This window comes from Embiotoca jacksoni, unplaced genomic scaffold, assembly GCF_022577435.1.
Source record: "Embiotoca jacksoni isolate LCO1_2020_lvr unplaced genomic scaffold, fEmbJac1.0.p SCAF_12, whole genome shotgun sequence".
Classification (NCBI taxonomy): domain Eukaryota; kingdom Metazoa; phylum Chordata; class Actinopteri; family Embiotocidae; genus Embiotoca; species Embiotoca jacksoni.
This window is the reverse complement of record NW_027185252.1, coordinates 15,258,511-15,276,850: the sequence shown is the minus strand read 5'-3', so window position 1 is coordinate 15,276,850 and position 18,340 is coordinate 15,258,511. Positions and strand designations below refer to the sequence as shown.

At 43.4% G+C, this 18,340-nt stretch overlaps 1 protein-coding gene across 2 annotated transcripts; it reads left to right on the top strand.

Moving 5' to 3' along the window:
* Positions 1-747: 747 nt before the first annotated feature.
* egln1a (egl-9 family hypoxia-inducible factor 1a) lies at positions 748-18,327 on the top strand. Of its 2 annotated transcripts, XM_069145066.1 has the most exons (5): positions 748-1,738; positions 11,041-11,160; positions 15,688-15,824; positions 15,909-15,976; positions 16,082-18,327. In XM_069145066.1, exons 1-5 carry the CDS (start codon positions 1,049-1,051, stop codon positions 16,135-16,137), a joined length of 1,071 nt encoding a protein of 356 aa, XP_069001167.1. In that variant the 5' UTR covers positions 748-1,048; the 3' UTR covers positions 16,138-18,327. The 2 variants fall into 2 exon arrangements, with proteins under 2 accessions (XP_069001167.1, XP_069001168.1); XM_069145067.1 differs by lacking the exon at positions 11,041-11,160.
* Positions 18,328-18,340: the final 13 nt, after the last annotated feature.

Genomic DNA, 18,340 nt, shown 5'->3' with positions numbered 1-18,340 from the left:
TCATATCTATGGATTTTTGATCAAATATAAGTGACACCTTTGCCAATGTGATAAAAAAAAGAAAAAAAAAAGGTCAAAGCTAGTCCTCTTAACTCAACATCCTGGATTGGCAGGAAAGACAGAAAGAAAGTGTCCATCAGTCCATCTACTTCTACTGGCCTGTATGCAGGGTCGGATTAAGTTTTCATATCCTCTAGTATAAATGTATGATCAGCAAATTGCTCTTCAGTATCATAAGTAAAGGTATGCAGAATATACCCTCAAAGATCGTTGCACAATTTTATAAACTTGAGGTATGTTTGATGGTGCAAACTTTAAATAAGCTGTATAGTTTGGTAGTTTATTAGCAATGAATCAGAATGAATAACGGTAGATAGCCTATAACATAAAATTAAAAAAAAAAAAAAATGCTCTTTTTAAGTACAAAAGCCTGAACATTTTATTTAGGCACAGTAAACGTGAACGCAAAGTTCTTTGTACGTCAGTGAACATGAGACTAATGCGGAATAATCCGTGTCTGCTCGACTGAAGCAGACGGATCCGGTCCAGATAACTACGTTTTATTGATTAACCAGAGGTGGACTTTTCTCACAAATGGCAGCTCCACGTTGCCCCCGCCGTGGCACTGATTAGCTCCTTCCACGTGTCCCGAGCCCGTTTCCCCGTCTGTCCTACGGCCCCCGAAGGCAGCGCGAGGTGGGCGGTGCTTGTGCGCCTCCGTCAGAGCGGGCTGGACCACAGGCAGGCTGAGCACGCACGGAGCGGCGCCATGCATTACCCCGGGACCGACGGCTAACCTGCAGAAATGCCTCCCAAAGACCTCGACCCACTCCGGAACGGTCGGTCCTGGGCGCACCCCGTCGAGTTGTTTCACTGATACAAGACGCGGAGAGGGAATGAGTGCGACCAAATGGCGAGGTTTTGAGTCGTACTTTGCCGTTTCGCTCGGTGCAGCGAGGCAGCGGATCGTTTCCAAAGTTGTCGGTTAGCAGGGCGCGTGTGAAGGATCGGACTTAAAGGAGCAGTACACCCCGCTGCAGCCCCAAACATGGAGAAGCAGCAGAGCGACCTGGACCGAGACCGGCAGTACTGTGAACTTTGTGGGAACATGGAGAACCTTCTCAAGTGCGGTAGGTGCCGGAGCTCCTTCTACTGCAGCAAGGAGCACCAGAAACAGCACTGGAAGAAACACAAGCTCATTTGTAAGGAGTCGGACAAGGCGCAGAAGACCGAGCATGCTGCGCCGGCGGGGACCGACGAGGCTCCGGAGAAACCCCCAGAGAAGAAAAGCCCCGAGCCCGGGGACAGCGCGCCGACGCCGCAAGACACAATTAACACGGAGGAACCCGAGGTCGGCGACAAAGCGGGAGAGGACAACAACCCGGCCACACCTAATGGACAAACTAGCTCATCCCCTCAGAAACTTGCCATGGAGGTCATCGTGCCGTGTATGAACAAGCATGGCATCTGTGTGGTGGACAACTTTTTAGGACTCGAGACCGGCCTCGGCATTTTGGACAATGTCATGGCCCTGCACAAAACCGGCAAGTTCACAGACGGGCAGTTGGTGAGTCAAAAAAGCGACTCCACTAAAGACATCCGAGGGGACAAAATCACGTGGATAGAGGGGAAAGAGGCCGGCTGCGAGAAGATCCTCTTTCTAATGGGTCGCATGGACGACCTGATCAGACACTGTAACGGAAAACTGGGAAACTACACGATAAACGGAAGAACAAAAGTAAGTATTAAAGCAGGTAGAGAAAACAAACGCAACCACCAGCACTGGATCTGTTTGTCCTGCAGGAGCAGAGCCCTGCTGGAGGGGGGGGGGGGGGGGTCATGAGCTTCACACCCAACACACGTGTGAAGGTGTGAAGGCTCAGACGAGCAGTGCTCCGACTCTCTGTTGGACTCAAATCTAAAAGTTTTGCAGGCATGTAAAAGCCTTGCATCATTCAGCACAAAACGGGAGCTTTCACGTCACTCCACTCCGTCACCAAGGCACCACTAATGTGAATAGATCAGCCCCGTTCTCTAATTAGACCCGACTTTAAGTGTTGGAGGCAAATAAGTCGTCACCAGCTCCAGGGTAAAGCGTGGCTAATTCCCTGAGTCAGAAAGGTGGATTATTTCCTCAGCACAAAACATTTTGTGAGTTCCTGAGTGCTGAGCAAATCTTTATGAATTGAAAGTTAGTTTACAATGAATGTGCACACACACACACACAAATATAAGACTAATACAGTGTAATACAACAAGACCTGCAATAAACCCTCTGTTCAGTAAAGGTTTTAATGTCCAGATGTAGTTGGAACTGCTTTAAATGGGTGTTGACTTTACAGGATGCGTTTTGTGAGTTTTTCTAATGTCAAGTCGGGTTAAAAGCAGAGTGAGCCAAAGGCTGAACACTTCTCGGTGCAATTCAAAGCACCACGGTCAAAATGAAGAATAGATCTGAATCAAGACCTCAGTAACTGCTGAACAATATAACCGTCATGGAGGTTGGTTTATTGCAGGATTATTGTGTTACACTGCATTTGTTTCAGCAAGCTGTAACCGATAAACTGACCACAGACTGCAGACCGGCAGCATGCAGATGATAGTGAGTGTATAACACGCTGCACATGTCCTTCTTCCCTCCCGTTCCTATAGGCGTGTGCTGCTCAACGCACACACGGCACCAATGAAAACATCCTGCTCGCACACTGATGAAACGTCTGCAGTTTCACTTTTACCGCCGTCAGGTAGCACGGTGTGTGTGAAGGAGGTGGCAAACGGCAGCCTGAAGTGCGCTTGTGCTGCGAGTCACGTACAGAGACGCTGCTCGGTAGCTGAGTGACGTCTGACCGCACCGGAGAGAAGTGGCGGGCTGCAATCGTGAACCGCTCAGTACCGTGTTGAATTCCTATGTTGAGAAGAAGTCCTGCGTGTTTGAGGATGTGGGCAGCCTCGGCTTCACCGAGGTGTTTTCTGAGAAAATGTCTTTTGAAGGAAAGTGATGAGTGTTCTCCCTTTTCATGCAGATTCCCCCGAAATAGTGAGCAGCGTGTGCACATTTAACAGCTGTCACGGCACCTCGTCGTCATTTCTAGCTGCTAATCATGTCTAACCGATGAGCGCTGTTTTGAAAATATAGGCATATAGGCTACATCAGCCCGAAGCAGTGGCTCCCTCTCAGCTGTTGGACTGCGTGTGACCTACAGCTCTTTTAACCAGATCTGGTCACCGTGACCTTTCAGCTGACCCAAGAGGGGATGAGCTGCTCTCAGCGCCACCCTGGTACTCTGAAGGAGATTGTTTTCTATTGAGTAGAAGTTAGTGCTCCTTTTCAAAATGCAGTGTGGTGAGGTAGAGCTCGCTTAAAGTAATGCAGTCTAACAAAACGTCCCTTTTTATTGTTTCAGTAAGGTGTTAAATCAGCTGTGTGGTCATTTTAGAGACTGTAATGTGAAAGGTGTTTTTGTAATGTTTTATTCAAACCACATGTATCTTATCAGGTCGACTAAAGACCATAAACGCCGATGAGCACATCTTAAGAATAGCCAGACAATAACAGAACATTATAACCTTCATGAAGGTCGGATTTACTGCAGGACTGTTGAGATGAATAACATTATACAGAGTGTCTAAAAGGCTCTAATGTCTTATCTGAAGTTATTGCTTTGTTTCGTCTTTTCTTTCAGTTTTAGAGGAATTTACAACTGTTATTTCATATAATGATCTGTGCAGTTAGATTTAGCAGGTATACAGTTTTTATTTCAGCATTACTTGTGTTTGCTTAATTGCTTTTATATTTTATTCTGCTTTTAAAGATGTAAAAAAAGAAACATGCAGGCACTCACAGATGAGCAGTTTTTGACCTCGAAGGCTGAAGATTGAGGCAGAGAGAGAGAGATTGGCATAAAAGTCAAACAAACCAAGAAAATGATACTCCTGAGAATTGGACGAACCTCAGTGAGGGTAGTCAACTGTTTTTTTTGACTGTTAAAATTCCCCTTCATGACATTTAAAGGATCATCTGTTAGTGACACTAGATAGGAACTCGTGGCCTTTGCTTACTTCAGGTACTTGGTTTTTTTGTGCTGGCACCGAGCTCTGATTTGCCGTACGCTGTTATTTTTAAGCCGCTCCTCCTGTCCAGTTGTGTTTTTTTTTTTCACCCCCGGCTGGTTCTTAGTAGACCTGAAACACTTTTCAGAAAGGACATTATTTCGGGTGGCGCCGTTGATCCATGCAGCTGGCCTCTGAGTCAAACACAGTTAAGAACTGGACTGCCTCGCCTCCTACTGCCCCAGTTGCCTTGGCAAACACACGACTGGACTGTGACCAGCAAAAATCAGCATGACTTGCACAAATGGAAGGCCACCCGTATCAATGGCTCAAAGGGATACAACACAATGTAAGCACAATTCACATTGGGAAAGACAGAGGGAAAAGATTTTGCCCAAATAATTATTAAATGCCATTGTTTCCATTTCCCCTTTTCACTTGATAACATTGTGGGGAGTCGCAGGCACTGGGACTTGTTAGTTTCTCTGCAGTTCCAGCATGTTTTATCCTCTCTGATGTCATTATAGTATTATCATGGAAATATAAAGAAGTTTATAGCAGCAGCACGGTTGTCCTGCTACTGACTCGTCGTTCTCAACTGAACGTTAGTGTCCTGCATGCTAAAACAAGCTCGCTGAGCCAAGATCGTAAACATTCTTACTCCTCGCTTACAAAGCTAGCATTTTGAAACATGATAACTCTGTAACATGCCATGATGTCTCTTCGTATAGAGTTTAAATACTGGACTTATTTACACTATTGTACTCTAAACAGTGTAATGCAGTCCAACACAACAGTGATTGTTATGTTTCTATTAATTTGTGCTTTTGATGGGACCGCAAACGTAAAGTACAGGTCTAATGACACAACTCGACCGTTTTGAAAATCAACTCCTTTTGTTTCAGCAAGAAAAGAAACTTAAATAGAGCTAAAACAATTATTGATTAATCATGTAGTCAGTCAAAACAAGCTATGCTGTCACATTATGAATAAGTGGCCTTTTTCAAAGAACAATGGCAATCATTGTTCTTGCTTCTCAGTTGTGATGATGTCATTGTTCTCTTCCTCCTACTTCGTAGGAAATTCACAATGTTTGTGTTGGGAACTGTTGATCAGATAAAACCATTTAATGATGCTACCTTGCTCTGTAGGAATATTTATTTGGTGTTTCATTTGATTGATTGATAGTCAAGAGATTAATCAATAGTGAAAATAATTGTTTGTTGCAGTCCTGGATACAACAGAGGGATGGGCAGTATGGATAAAAGCCGTACAGTTTCAGACTGCAGCTGCAAGATGTACTGAGAAAAGGTAGATGCTTTGGAAGTTCTATTGAAAAACTGTTTGTGAGATGAAATTCCAATGTAGGACTGTCCGTGGTGAATTAAATACAACTTGAACCACTTAAGTACGCGGATAAAAACGTGATGTCAATTCTTCATTAATATAAAACAGGCGTGTAAAATCCCTTTTGTCTCTGGGTGTACAACGTGTAGCCGTGACCTCGTACCCGAGTTCATGTTACACAGACATGCTGCGCTCGGCCAAGACTCACATTACTATGTTCACAGACATCTAGTGAGTGAGAATGAGTCACAGAAAGAAACATTCAAATTAGGAAATGATGAACCATGAGCTTACAGCTGACTTTCACAGCTTGTCATTTTTATGCAGCACTGCAGACAGATGCTCAGAAGTAGTTCAACTTAAACAGGATAAATCTGGACAAACTCAATCCTGCCCTCATCACAGCGATGCGACTGACAATGACCCAAGTTCATGTGTGCTTTCAAAAGAAAGTTGACCTATATTTTAAAGAGTAGTAGGTAGACTAGAGGAAGTGCCCTGGGCGCTGGAGCCGCCTGTACATTATGCTATAGGTTCCTTCCCCCTACAGTACCAGCATGACCGAGGCAGCACCTCGCGTGCCACTTTTTCCCTGCTTATTGTTTAACCATCGTGCAGTAAACCATAAATAGCTCTGGAGTCAGTCAGAAGGCAGCATCACTCATCATCTCCGGTCACGGAGGAGCCGAGCTGCAGCCAGTCTTTTCCTAAAACTCGGTATTCTGTCTGTGGGTTCCTCATGATGCTTATTTTGTTATTATGGTGTAATATTGTATGATCTGTCGTGTTTTGTGTTCTTAAGTTTATGCAACATACTAGATACTGAAATGCAAGCAGGTAATTTAATTTAATTCCTTGAGGAACATGTTTTATATTATTGAACTGGTGCTCACGAACCAAATTGAGGCTTTTAATGTCGTCAGCATTGCAATTTAACTAAATTTGAATCTAGCTTGGAGCACACATTTGTCTCTCCGTTCACCATCCCATGAGTGTCTAAGCAGCACCTGGCTGTGATCCAGGTGGAGCCTTGAGAAAGAGGTCTTTGTTTTTGACTGTTTGCAGCTGTAGATTTAAAGACAGCGAGGATTTATGGTGGGTGGAGCATCACATGAACAATAATACAAAAAAAGGTTTATAAAGTGACTAGGATTGTTTTCCTTGCATCAAATTAGAACAAAATATTTTTAGATGATACCAATGGAGTAATTTGTTATAATTAGCAGCGTTAATAAGTAGAATTGTTCCTTTGCCATCGTCCACCTGCTTTCATTGAACTGAGAGCTTTGATTCCCTCTCAAGTACTTTGTTCAATCGAACACTTTGACCCAGAATGGCCTTCATATGAACTGATTTTCTGAAATACTCATTTTTGTTTTGTTTTTTTCTCTCGCTGTGGCCCATCTTGTGCGACTGGCAAAGAGAAAGTATCAGTGACTGATCCAATTACAGAATGAGTTCACTTGGCTCTCGCACAGGCTCGGATGGAGCCATTCAGTCATGCTGAGCAGGCGCTGAGGAGTTTTGTACAGCACAAAACAGAGAGTTGACTTTAAATATCTTTTTTTCCTCTTGTTGCATATGAATCGAACATGACCTGCCCGACGGCAGGACGGTTTCTAAGAGGAATTGGTGCGCATGGATTTGTTTAAAACGTGCAGGTTTATGGTGTTTTCATGAATGAAATTAGTACAACAGTAGAAACAGTGGGCCCCTTTATGCGAGTGGATCCTCCATCATTAAGTTTATCCCAGATGAAGCAGCCCACAGTGATCAGACTGAACATTTATCTTTTGTTTGTCAGCTGGAGCGTGTGCTCAGACGTACACGGCTTGACGACTTTTCACAATTCACTTCATAGTATTTGCGTAACAATACCAGAGACCGTGCTCGTGTTTCCGCTGCAACATGTGGAGGGTGAACGGGTTGTGCTGCTGCTGTATACGTCCCTCTATTGTTCACAGCCCACCGTAAAGAAGAAAAGCGTAAACTAGGTCATTACTTTAAACAGGGATTTCCTCCGAGGCAGCACCCCAGTGTCTGACAGATAAAACAGCGAGCGATCCCGGGCTGGGACCCAAACCGCCTCTGTTCCCACACCCCTCTGCGCTACAAGGTCTCCATCCCAACTGTTTTCACTGGTGTTTGGATAAGCATCTCTTCTGTGAAGCGAATAGACCCCTTGCAGCTTTTCCGTTTTTGTCCCACCCCAGTTCAAGGCTCACTTCGGCACACGTAGCGTGATGAACTGATAGCATCGCAGCGACGGGTGTATTCTCTGGAGAGATGAAAGTTACCGACAAGCTTGAGGTTCATGTGTCGCTGCTGCAGCCTGCAGCCACGCATGCAGTCAACTAAAGTATACCGACACGGGTTAACAATTACAGTTACTGCGTGAGCGTTCATTAATTCAGTGTGAAACAGTCAGAGCTTCGTCTGAGCTGTCGGTCAGAAACTCACAGTTTCAGTTTGATATCAGAGAGCAGCGGTGGATCAATGATCCAGTGACGAGGCGGCTGCAGGTAAAAGAAAGATTCTGCTGCTGCAGTTTGACACTCAAGAATGTTCATTTGAATACAGCACGTGATGTGTTTGTTTTCTCTTAAATGGCTTCTGTTGTGATTTAGTGCGCTATAAAGAAAATTGAATTGAACTGGACCCATGAAGCAGAAACCCTGAGGGTCACTTTTTTCCTTCTATATGAAACTATAAACCTGCAGTACGGTAGAGGATTGCTTTTTGGGGAAAGAGTGTAAAAAGCCTGATTCTGAGATGCCGTCGGCTTGCTAGGACTGCAGGGCTGCTGAGTGGCTTTTTTCTGCTTTTACTGAAATACATGTGAATTGAAGCTTTTCCCATGTTAACAGAAGGTGTTGTGACGTGGTCACAGTCTGTGCCTCCTGTGTTGAACTTTTTTTTTTGTTATTTTAATACTGCAGGTTATTTAAAGTACTGGAAAATCTACTACATGTCTGTTTTTAATTTAATATTAGCTTTTTTCGGTGACCTCTACCCCTCTCGTTCTCTGCCTGTGAATGCCAGTCGGCCTCTGAAGTCGTGGTGCTTATGGAATGTAAACAAACGACACGAGGATCAAGGTCAGCCTCCTAATGAGGGCCGCACAGGAACGAGGAAGAGCAAGTGACTGGAATGAAGTGAGCTCCAATAGGTATAAAGATCAGAGGTGAAGTAGCAGCGATTTCACCTCCTGGTTTTTCTATTACAAAGTGCTGCACTCTGAGGTTGTGTTTGTGTGTTGCACTTTCATCGAGGTTCTACCTCCAAACCTTGTGTGACTCTGTGACTGAGGATTTTTATCAGAAGCAGTGTCTCCTCTATGTGCTTCAGCTTGTTGGGTTCTCATGACCAGATCACATGAAAGGCAGATGGCAGTTAACCAGCAGTCAGTACACGGCTGGCATTTCCAGATACAAGCTGTTCTGCATTCCAATGTCATGTATTTGCTGTGGATAATTCGTGCGTGTGGCGTGCGGCGTGTGTGTGTGTGTGTGTGTGTGTGTGTGTGTGTGTGTGTGTGTGTGTGTGTGTATATATGTCTGTGTCTGTCTGTGTAATTTAATAAGTTATTGTGTTTCTGAGGAGAGTTTCCTACCTAGTCAAATTGCATCACTAAACCAAACTAGCTTTTTTTTTTTTTTAATAACTAATATATTTTAGTTGGATCCCACTTTTCACACTCGTAGATACATAAGTGAAGTCGAGCTCTCCTGCGGTACATGAAGCCTTATGAAGTTCCTCTAGCCGTCCGGTTGAGGGAAGTGAAAGATGAAACTGCTGTGTCCGGGGGTTGTTTTTTTGCAGTGTCGAGGTTCTCACCTTCACTCAGCCCACGCACACACACATCTGAATCCACACACTTTCCCCAAGCAGCGACTGTTTACCCATCTCCAGCCTTGCAGCGTTAGCCCAGCAGTTAAGGGTGGGAGGGGTGACAGCCGAGGATCAGCCAACCTTCCTCACGCTCTGCACGTAGCACAACCATTAAAATACTGCTCCCTCTGGAGGGAGGCCAGGAGTCAAAGTTTACATCAGTTCACTCCTCTCTTCTGCTCCGGCCCAGCCCCTCTTGCTTTCTCTTTCTGTCCCCCCACCCCTCCCAACCCCCTCACCCCCCACCTCTCCCTCCTTTCTCTGTCCCGCTCTTTTACACACACTCACACTGAAAAGCATACAGTACTGCCTCACTGACAGGAAGCCCTTTGTCAGTTTTGCATGCCCCTCACTCAGCAGCTGTTCCTTCAAAGAACCCCCCCCCCTTCTTTCTTTTATTCAAATTGATAAAGTTCACGCAACCAGAGCCCGTCTCACCGACCCCCTCATCTTTAAGTTTGAGTTTTGTTGTTTTTAAGCCTTGAAGGCCCTGATACTGTGCATTCCAGTGGTAACCTGCATCGCTCAGATGTGAGGAGCACAATGTGGACTGACGAAAGCAACTACATTCAGATGAGCTAGAAAATGAGATGCAGACGTGTGATGCAAACGTTTGTTTTTGTTGTTTGTTTTTTTTCTTGGCTCCCGTTGGGCTTCGCATGACTGGAAAGGTTTTGCACATACAGATTGTGATACAAAAATCACGATCCCTTCCCAAAGTATGTTCATCGACGGGGAATACATGTTTTGTTATTTCTTTGTGGACAGGACAGCTTCAGCTTTTCAAAGTTCAGACATCAATAGTCTGGCGTTATTTGACTTGGTACGAGACCAAGGGAAGATGTTTAGTCTGCTGTGTTTATAATGATGTTGCTATGGTTTATGTTGATGCAAGTGCATGAAAGAATGCGGATAGCGTTGCCCTTTGTCATATCACTGCTTCGACGCTGCTCTGAATGAGGGCTGAATCTGCCCTCTGTCTTGGCGTACATTCACTTGCTCTGCCTTCAAGTCAGAAAGCTCACAGGTGTCACATGTCATGACGCATGCTGTCCAAGTGTTGGTTGTAATTTTTGGTGCGAAAACTCTGTGTTTTAAGAAGATAGAGACACTTTTTGTCCCCCCTTTTCATCATGTCCTTCAGGATTTCTTACTTCTGAAGAAAGCACAAGTGTTTCTCTGTCCTCCCGGCGGCGGCGTGCGACTTGTGTCACTTGTGTGTGTCTCATTCCTTCGGGGATACTCTGCAGTCTACGAGTGCGTTCGCTCGCTGTTTACACCAAGAAGTTTACAACAGCTCATAGGGGTTCACTGCCAACACCCAAGCAGATCATGCGCCTCTTAACAGAGCAGGAAAAGGCGAGGGGAAGTCGACGTGCAGCACGATATCTCCGGTTTATTTTCGCACTAGTTTAAAGTTTAGAGTGAGTCAGCTGGGGTGGACACGGCCAGGGCTCATGTCCGTGTCTTGGTGCAGGTGTGGCAACAATACAACCAGGCCGTGCCAAGTCAGTCTGCTGCACACACGTCAGGGGCCAACAAATGCAGTCTGAGCTGCTTCCACACCGCTTTTGTTCTGACTAATTGCATTTTTACTGCCGCTCGGGTTCGCGTGTGGACGCACAATTTGAATGCATCCATCTGTTGTTCGATGACGCGCATGACATCTAGACATTGTGAGCTTACGTTTGTGCTTTCGTCACTGCAGATCTGTTTTTTACTAATCCCGCTTTTTCAACTTCTTCTCTTCAGGCAATGGTGGCGTGTTACCCGGGGAAAGGGACAGGCTATGTGCGCCATGTGGACAACCCGAACGGCGATGGACGGTGTGTCACATGCATATATTACCTTAATAAAGATTGGAATGCCAAGGTATGGGAGTGACGAGCGGAGGAAATAACTTTTCTGTCATAAACATTGACTCAATCGTGATTTGAAATTGTACTTGGCAACAAAATTTTCTTTTGTCCCACAAAATGAAATAGGTTGACCTTCTGATACTTTTTACTCTGAATTCAAATATGGTTTTAGATTGGTTTTATTATTATTAATGTTGTTATTATTATTATATATTTTTTTTACGTTTAAGTGTCAAAGTGTGTATATTACTTAAACATAAATAAGGCACTTACAAAATGTACAAACCAAGATGAACAAGATTTTCACCTTGTTGTCCGGTTTGCATCATAGTGGAGATGTGAGTGTACCGGGACAAAGGAGCTCTTAGTGATAAGAGAAAAGCTGACAACACATTTAGATTCAGTGTGAAAAAATAACAGCATTTTTTTTTTTTTTCCCATGGGACAAATTCTCTGTAAACTTTAGTAATTTCTGAAATAACTCAAAACAAAATATTTTACAGCATGGTGGTGTGTTGGGTCTTCACATTGCAGTCTGACTTCCTGTCGCAAGCATATAACAAGTCAACGTAGTTCTTGTCTGTCCGCGGCGAGGTCATCACCCTTCATCCTGCACCACACCCCCTGCAGAGAAGGTGGTGGTGGTTACATACTCTATGGCCGCTCTCTTTGTTTATAATCCCATTAAAACATAGATATACTGCTAATCCATGCACAACCAATCAGGGACAAGAAATACAAGAACTCTTATATCTCAACTGCACTTCCTTTCTTTTATCTCTTTTCCATTTGGTTGCGTTTTTAAAAAGTGCTTATTTTGATGATGTACATCTGTGTGAGAGCCTTCGGAACCCAGACCTGAAATATTTCTGTAGTCTATTGTGGGTAAATAGTTTCACATTATTACTGAGGAATGGACGCAGCAAACGCAGGTCCCGCTAGATTGAGACAAATAATCTGACGAGGAAAATTGACTTGAGTGAATTAGGAGCGTCGACGCTACGATTGTTTGATATTTGAAATAACGTAAATGTTTAAACAGTAGAGTTTATAATTCAAACCCAAACTGTAAAACACAATCTCAATCTTCCTCAATTCAGGTTCAGATTATTTAATTGTTCCAGCTGGTTTGAGAGGGTCGGGCTCTGCGGTGATCACTGCTGTCATTAAGTAAGCAGTACGGCAACTAGAATGTAAAGTTATCAGGCCGAGGCTGGACAAAACATGCATAAACACCTAATTTAACAGTACTTTAACTTTTCACTTGCTTCTAAGATTGACTATTTTACAGTTCCTGTATGTACTCCGTGTCCATCATGTCCTGGTTGACTAGTAACAGCCTGTGACTGCTGTTTATCTTTGCTGATGCAGTTTGTTTTGTATTAGCAATTATGATTTTCAAGATGATTTCTCTTAACATATTCCATAACTGGCAGGTACAGTCACCGATGTACCTGCTGACTGGGAACAAATCACATGCATATCAAATTATTGCCACCACACCTCTTTATAGCCAACAGATGCTGATAGGTGCCATTCACCCTGACCTGTTTTGTAGCAGTGGTTTCTTCTGTATTGCTCTTGCTTAACACACAGTCACAGTTTCTATGGCTTCTCCCCGGCAGTGGTCGTGGTTGCAGGCAGAATGTTTTGGGTTGTCCGTTCCTCCGTCTCATTCCCAGAAGCACTTTGAGGGAATTTTTTTAAAATTTGGCACAAACATTCACTTGAATTCAAGAATGAACTGAATAGAATTTGGTTGTCAAGTAACGAAGGAAACATTTCCTGTCAGGTGTTGGGCACAGCACCCAGGCCATTTCAGCATCACGTACGCCAGATAACGATCTGGCGTACGTGATGCTGTGCAAGTGGTGGAGGGCGTCAAATTAACTAAATTAATTGAATGAGTTTTGTCTTTGGCTTTTTGGATGTTGTTTATTTATTATCTGCTCTAGCTCTTTTAAGTTTTGGAACATGTTTACACAAATGTGGTAATAATAATTGTCAGACATTGCATATTTTTGAATGAAAAATGTAAGATTTTCCAGCACAAATAGGTGCACCTAGGTGGAAAACACTGACGGTGACCTCAAAACACGTTTTTGACCATCACTCAAGAATTCATGCGACGCATGACAGAATTTCACCCAAACGTCTTTAACAGGATAAAATGACGAAGTGATGACATTTCATATTCAAAACGAAAAGCTCACCTTTACGTCATAATGTTCGGCAAAGGTGCTTTTCTGCCCATAACTCGAGGAAAAGAAGCGAAGATTGTGATCATATTTCACATGTGGATTCAAATACTCCGTTAATATGCAGGACATGAACATTTTCCCTGCATCCAAGATGTAGAATATCATCCATCCGTTTTCTAAAGTGCTCATCTTGCGCACGGTTGCAGGCGATGTGAACCTTTCCCAGAAGGCAGTGGGCGAGAGACGAGGACGGGTCACGTGTCTGGAGAGACTTATAGACACGACTCTTTGTTCCGTGTATTAGCAGTCAAGAGAAGCGCGTTCTGCAATCCGCACGTCCGCCACGCAGTCATGGTTCCACCAACTCGTCCTCCGTCTGAATGAACCAATAGTGAAGCGCCAAATAAAGCCTGAACAAACACAACAGCAGCAGGAGCCCTGATTTTGAGTAAGCTTTGTTGTGAGTGATAAACATTCATACTGGTATCTGTGGATACACCATGTGACTTCCCTCCGTGAACGGTGCTCTCGGCAGTCATGGGGGTGTCGGGATTGGCACGATTTTTATTTGTTTAGCTTGGACGGGGTGTCAAAAAACATTTTGTTCCACCAGACATCGAACAAAATCTCGTTAATAATCTCAGTGTTGGTCTTTTCCTAACCATTAACTGTTTCGTTGGTGAGAAGCTGTTTGTGTAGAACTTACTAATGCATTTTAAAGCCCAGTAATATGAACGTGTAATATACTGTGTGTGTGTGTGTGTGTGTGTGTGTGTGTGTGTGTGTGTGTGTGTGTGTGTGTGTGTGTGTGTGTCAAAAAAAATGGAGGTGTTGTCTTTTCGGGTTATTTTTTGTGACTCAAGCCTTTAAAGCTCCATGTTACTTTAAAAAAAGAATGTACCATTCAGTTTTTTTTTTTAATGTTATTTATATAACGCCAAATCCCAATACAAGTCATCTCGGGGCACTTAACACAACGTTAACTGCTGTCCAGGGGAAGGGTTTGGTTAAATGGGATTCATGGCACATTAATGGACTTGATATAAATGCCATTCAGAAAGGCAGTAAATCAGCAGAAAATGAAGTGGCACTTAATAACTAATTAATGGTTCTGGTTAAGAATCACGAATCAAGAGTCTTCTTGTGGTTTTCAGCTTCTCTAATGTGAGACTTTGCTCCTACTGCATGTGCTTTTGTTTTGTTTTGAACTGTTGATCGACTGCTCATCGTAGTCGTGGTGAAAGTGGGAGCGACTCCCTGAGGCCCCAGTACAGTACGGGCCCCTGAAAAAGCAGCGATGCAGGCTACAGTACTTTGAGAAAGGAGGGATGAACTGTGCCGAATTAAGCACATATTACAGATTATCATTACTTGTTTAAATGTGATATGAACAGTTCATTAGTGACTACATTAATAATCACAATGTGTGACAGACATAAATCGAGAAGAGGGTCCACAGAGACTGTTCGTGTTTAGGGCCCAGAACTTTGTGCTCCAGCCCTGTTAATCAAACAAAGTATGGACTTTAGAGACGCCTATGTAGAGGTCTATGTAGTGAACAAGATGTCAATCCAAATGGATAGTGGACAGTGAGCTCTTAAAGAGTCTGCAGCCTCTGCATGTTTGTGTTCAGCATCAGTCCAGTTCATTTGGATGGAGGTCATGAGGTCATGAGGTCATGGCCTGCCGACAGCGGTCATCCTGCCCGCCCTCAATAATCCACTTTCATTGCAGGCCGGCACGCTGGACTCGGCTTTACAACCAAGTGTTAAAAGTCAGCGCTCCCTGTTGCACTTTATTTAGTTTAGTCACATCACAGGCGTTCCCCCTCGTTCAGTGGAGCGTAAATGGGAATAGCATTACTTCTCCAACAAAGGGTGTGAACCCTGTTTGCGTGTGAAGAGAAGGGCCTATCATATCAGCTGTGTGAAAGTTGAAGCGGCACGCTTGCAGCAATCTGCTTTTTCACTCTCCAGGTCCTTTATCCAGCCAGAGCAGTTTTCCTGTGGGTTATTCTTCCTATCCCTCCACAGGAAAGCCGTCCCCCGCTGCTGCTTCCTATCCTGAGCTTTCTTTCTAACCCTCGGAGTTGGACAACCCTTTTCCTTCGACATTGTCGCCCTATGTTAATCATTTAAAAAGCCTTTAAGTGTCATTTTTATTGGTGTGTTTTGTTCCTCTCCTTTTTAATATGGATGATCATACCCAGAAATGTAATCACAGCGGAGGCTTCACTCAACTGTTTGCTTCCTAAAGTCTCACTTCACCTTCCTGCTTTTGCTCAGCCCTAAATCTGTATACATAACGAGGGTTTGTTTCTTCTCCTTCTGCTCTTCCAGGAACACGGTGGCCTTCTACGAATCTTTCCAGAAGGAAAGGTCCAGTTTGCTGACATAGAGCCAAAATTTGACCGTCTGCTGCTGTTCTGGTCGGACAGACGGAACCCTCACGAGGTTCAACCCGCTTTTTCCACAAGGTCGGTCAGCTACCAAGTGTCTCCGCCGCACGCGCTCAGATGATGTGGTCTGTTGTGGTCTCACCACTAATCGTGTCTCTGCAGGTATGCCATCACGGTTTGGTATTTCGACGCAGACGAGCGAGCGAGAGCTAAAGAAAAATACTTAACAGGTAGGACTTGATGCTTAAACGAAACAATCCCGCGTCTAATGCTGCGCCCCCCCCCCCCTTTGTTTTCTTTTACATTATCTCCTTTGTGTTTCCTGTTTCATGCAGGTGCAGGAGAAAAAGGAGTAAAAGTTGAACTCGACAAATCATCTGACCCCAGCTAGCGCGATGCCGCGTCCCCTGCATCCCGAGCAAACAGCCATTAAGTGCTCTGTCCTAAGAAAGTGGCCTCTAGAGAGCATGTGTGTGTTTTACAAGGCAAAAACAGCCGAGTTTTTGCAGGAGTGTGTGGAAGATCCAATATCATGGAGACAAGACAAACAAATACACAATGAATTCTTTTCATTTTTAGCCAACCTGGGCCACCCAACGGACCTTGAATGTCATAACATTGTACTGAAAGGGATTGTGTGTGTTTGTTCCTTTCACCTCATCGGTGGTGAATGCTTACGTTACAATGGACATTTTCAGGAAATCGCTTCGAACAGAAAATCATCTGTTGCATATTCTTTTCTTTTTTTTTGCAGTTAATTCCTTAAAGGTACAGTGTTCTGCATATGCATCATGTTATGCTTTTCACATGGAATCGGCTGATATAATAAGCTATTGTATGTGCTTGAGTTTGCAATAATTTGAGGAATGATCTGAATTAAAAACACCCTTTTTCTGACAGACCTTCGATCTCAGTTTGAGTTCATTCTTTAGCAGCGGAGTCGGATCCCGCTGAGGCTTTTGAGGCCTCATTTTATTTTCTCTCATATGTCAACCATTTGAATCATGTTACCAAGAAACAAACAAGACCGTGTATATGTGAAGAGGAGATGGTGCTGTTGTACTGTGTTGCCTGCTGTCCTGGTTGCACCTTTATCGGTTCGCAGGTTTGTGCTGCCCTCTGCAGGAACTTGGTACACACTGCACCTTTTGTTTTTTGTTGTTGTTGTTTTTTTGTCACTTTTAAGATCTGTGGATAAATGAAAATAAAATTCTGTCTGTTTAAGGGAAAACATTTGACATTTGGAAGACTATTGACATTTTTTAATACAGTAATATTTGCACTGATTAACACACTTCATTGATAATTATTCCAAAAACTACTGAAATTGGCATTAAATACTGTTGATACATTGCTTCAATTAATAATATATTATTCTTTGCAACTCTGCTGTAACTAAAAAGAAATGTTCATTTGTCAAAAGGCTGTTTGAGCTTTTAATGTCCAACTCTCAGTCAAGTTTCTGCTGATCTCGATCACAGCCAGTGTTTCGTTGTCCTGCTGCTTGTGTAACTGGAGTGAGATCAGGTAGAAAACAGCTCCCGCTCAGCTCACCGCTGGAACGGAAATGTGGCTTGTTCAGCTCCTGTAAATTCACTTGGCTGCGTTCGGTGGTGTTTTCCTTTTCTCAGAGCTCAGCCACCTTCTCAAAACGTCTGAGGGCTCCAGAACCTGTTGTTACTGGTCAGCAAGCATTATTATTATTATCATTATGTAATATAAAACCGTTTTATATAAGCCCATCTGTGGTGTTATTCAATATTTAAAGATTTATCACAAGCAGTCTGCATAAAGGCAATGTGGCATTCTTATACTAGTGTACTAAAAGAATGATGTGATTCATACATAATATGTCATGAAAGGAAAGTGTGGTCAAGCACAACGTTACTTTCTCTTTGAAGAAGATCTTACAGATAACTGTACTGTTTGGTTGATGACGTACCTCAGTGTAAGGATTTATTTCAAATAATCTGGAGATATTTTGAAGTCCAAAGACCCAAAAGCATCGACAACCTCATTTCTGAAGGATATAGAGAGCTCTTGAGATTTTGGAATGATGAAGCCACACAGTTCAGAGAAAACATTGGCACCGAACCTGCAACCCCTGATTCTAAGTGTGGATTTGAGGATGTGAGAAATGTAGGCATGTGCTTATTTGTTTTTAACGTGACTGATATGTTTTTTTTCCTTTTCTTTTTCGGATTATGAAAATGACTTCAAAACGTTGATTTTATGTGTCACTTGTTTGTTACCTTTATCCCAAAGAGGGTCCAGGGTTGACTTAACGAAATGTGTCAGCAATTTCCATGTGATTTGTTTTCTTACCAAGACTGCACATAGGTGGAACATTTTTTAAAAACTCATTGGAAAGAAATCTCTTGCATTTCATGAATGTAACAAAAGTTTTGATGTTTCACAGAACCAACAGTTGAAGGTGCAGCAGGGTTTTTACTGAGAAGTCTATTGTGAGTAAAAAAAAAAACATCCTCGTAATGTGTTGCTATCGCAGAATACTGACTCGCTCACTATTGAGGTCTCGGCTAAAGAATTGAAAAATAAATAAATACAAATTGTGAAAATATGTCACTTAAGCT